This window comes from Salvia splendens, chromosome 3 (assembly GCF_004379255.2).
Source record: "Salvia splendens isolate huo1 chromosome 3, SspV2, whole genome shotgun sequence".
Taxonomy (NCBI): domain Eukaryota; kingdom Viridiplantae; phylum Streptophyta; class Magnoliopsida; order Lamiales; family Lamiaceae; genus Salvia; species Salvia splendens.
The window spans coordinates 15,266,200-15,268,930 of record NC_056034.1 but is presented as its reverse complement, the minus strand read 5'-3'; the positions used below and the strand labels follow the sequence as shown (position 1 = coordinate 15,268,930).

The following is a 2,731-nucleotide window of genomic DNA, read 5'->3' as shown; positions in this document are numbered from 1 at the left end:
TTTTTTAATTTTTTAATATTATTTTTTATTTAAAAAAATAAAAAAATAAAGAAAATGCCAACGGCATTGCCGTTGGCCAATAGAAACGTGCCACGTCGCCCTGCTCATCGAGCAGAGCCGTGCCGTCGGCAAGAGCACAGCGGCGGACAGGGGCGTGTCGTGCCGACGGCACGGACGCCGTTCTTCCCCACAAGCTCTGATGTGAATGCTCTTAGCGGCGGTGGGGGGGAGGTTGTAGGTGTTTCCGAAGCTGTGGTTGAAGAGGGGGAGACTGCAAGCGGGGGTCAGGGAGTCGTAGGGGAGGGGGTGGCTAACTTCGATTAGTTTTTAGATTGGGTGGAGGCGGAGCAGTGGGTCCTTGGGAATGGACGGTGCTGGAACGGCGGAGGGGAAACGCCCTAATAAATGAATCTTATATTCATTTCATCTTATTTAAAATAAATATTTTTTTATTTTATTTAGAATAAATATTTTTATTTTTGAAATAATTAAAAAGTATCATCAAAATGATTAATTGAATCAAAATCTGATTAAAAACCGTTGACTGTTAATATTTGATAGATCCGTTCATTTTGGACTGATTGTGATCCGAGTTGAAATGTACGAAATGCAATAATTCAAAATGTAATGTAAATCGTAAAATAACCATATGCTTAGAACTAACTTTGGCCTTTAGTCATAGTATTACTGAGTCTTATTCCTACGTAAATAATTTGAACAAAACTATAAAATTTTTGTTCAACTGCTAGTGACATTAACTTTGAAAGCTGTACATCACTTTTTAAATTGTTATTAGGTATATTTACGAAAAAATGTTATTGGGTCCAAAATAAGAAAATTTAGTACTGTAATTGGTTAGTTTAAATTGACAAGTCAAATCAAAATTATACATCCTGAAAAAAACATATTGTAGAAATTTCAAAATATTTTGAATGGTTTCGAGCTATGACTAAGATAGACACTAAATCAGGAACACGCCAAAGTAGAAAATTCCTACCATAAAATCAAACAGAAAATATACTCCCAACTAACGCTTACCAATTTATTACCGTTTCAAATTCGCCGAAATAGCCTTCCTCTTTCTCCCACATTTCTCTCTACCTTCTCTGACCGCGTCTCTCTCTCTCTCCAAATCGTAATAAATAAATAAATTTCACACACACAACATTATGATCCAATACCAGCTAGTTTTAAACAATAAATTAAATAAAGAAGAAGTGCAGCATGGAAAGAAAGGGTTCGCCCTACGTGATCGAGATCACCGTTATTTCCGCCGAGGCTTTGCGGCTGACCAAAAATCAGCCCGTAAAGAAGAACTCCTACGTCGTCCTAAGATCCGACCCGTTTAACTCCCGGACTACGGGTACGGATCGCGAGGGCGGGAGCTACCCTGCATGGAACGAGAAGCTGCTGATGGAGCTGCCCGCTAACTCTCGTTTCCTAACGGTCGAGGCCCATTCGGGCAGTAGGCTCGTGGGGGCAGCAAGCATACCCGTCTCCGACTTCGCGGGCGGCTTCCTGCCCGTTAACTATTTGAGCTTCTTGAGTTATAGGTTGAGGGACGCTCATGGCGCCAAGAATGGGATACTCAACCTCTCCGTCAAGGTCATAGGCCGCCCCACCCCCGCCGTAGGCTGCGCCGCCAGTTGTTCCGGCGGCCCGTGGTCAGGAGTCCCGGTGGTCGATAGAAACGTCGCCGGTCATGGGATTGTAACTGGGATTCCAGTTTCTTATAGATATTAATTTTCTTAAAATTCAAGTTTGTGAAATGATTTAATGTTGTGTATATATATCAAGAATATTTGGATATAATTTGGGCGTGACTAGTTCATAATTCATAAATATGGTGATTATTCATTAGGGAGGAAATCGGATAAGTAGGCCGATGGTGGGTTTATTTTTATTATAATGATGGATATGGTTGTAAATTTCCAAATCATGAATTGCACATATCTTACTAATAGTATATCTTCTCGTGGAATGGAATACAGATATTGATTTTGAGTTGCAAACAGCATGATCTATTAGGTAGACGTTTTACCATGTCTTTTAATTGAATGGAGTATAATACTTAATAAATATATATTCAGAGGAGGGAGAAAAAGAAGACTGTTTCAAAGTAATTTCTCTACATTGAGTGCTATTGTAACTGGACTAGGAAAATTCCTTGCAATGCTATTTAATTTAGTCTCCTCGTTATCGTTGAGAATGCAATAATAATGTCATTCTCATAGATTAATCAGTGTCCCACCTATTATGGAAAAATCAGTCACCAATCTGTGTTTGGTCCAGTCTGGTTTGCACATTAAATTAGTAATTTCTAATTCGTTTGAAATGGTAAAATCAGTCAGTTTGATCGTGAATCACGAACCAGGTGAAATGAATCAAAGATAACCAGGTGGAATTAATCAAAGATAGCTTTATAAAGAATACATCTTTTAAATTATAATGATATTTCATGATGGCTTTAGATGGATTCTTGTTTGGATCATCTCCCTATCCATTTTACATTATCAATAATAACTTATATTTGAAATAAGTTTATTAATTAGTGGGGTGTCAAATAATTAAAGAAAAACTGAAAGAAAATTAGGAAATTAGTACTACTATAAGAATAACACAGAAAAACTGAAAGAAAATTAGGAAATTAATATACTACAATAAGAATAACACAGAAAAACAGAAAATAAAATTCAATATTAATTATATGATGTTTCATATACGTATTTAT

The 2,731-nt window shown here is 37.2% G+C and overlaps 1 protein-coding gene across 1 annotated transcript; it reads left to right on the top strand.

The window, feature by feature from the left end:
• The first annotated feature begins 1,119 nt into the window (after nt 1-1,119).
• Nucleotides 1,120-1,986, top strand: LOC121793918 (BON1-associated protein 2-like). The gene has a single exon (XM_042191939.1). It carries the CDS (start codon nt 1,225-1,227, stop codon nt 1,741-1,743), a length of 519 nt encoding a protein of 172 aa, XP_042047873.1. The 5' UTR covers nt 1,120-1,224; the 3' UTR covers nt 1,744-1,986.
• The last annotated feature ends 745 nt before the right edge of the window (nt 1,987-2,731 follow it).

Coding starts and splice junctions, on each gene's coding strand:
- LOC121793918 (XM_042191939.1), top strand. CDS start 1,225: ATGGAAAGAAAGGGTTCGCCCTACGTGATCGAGATCACCGTTATTTCC.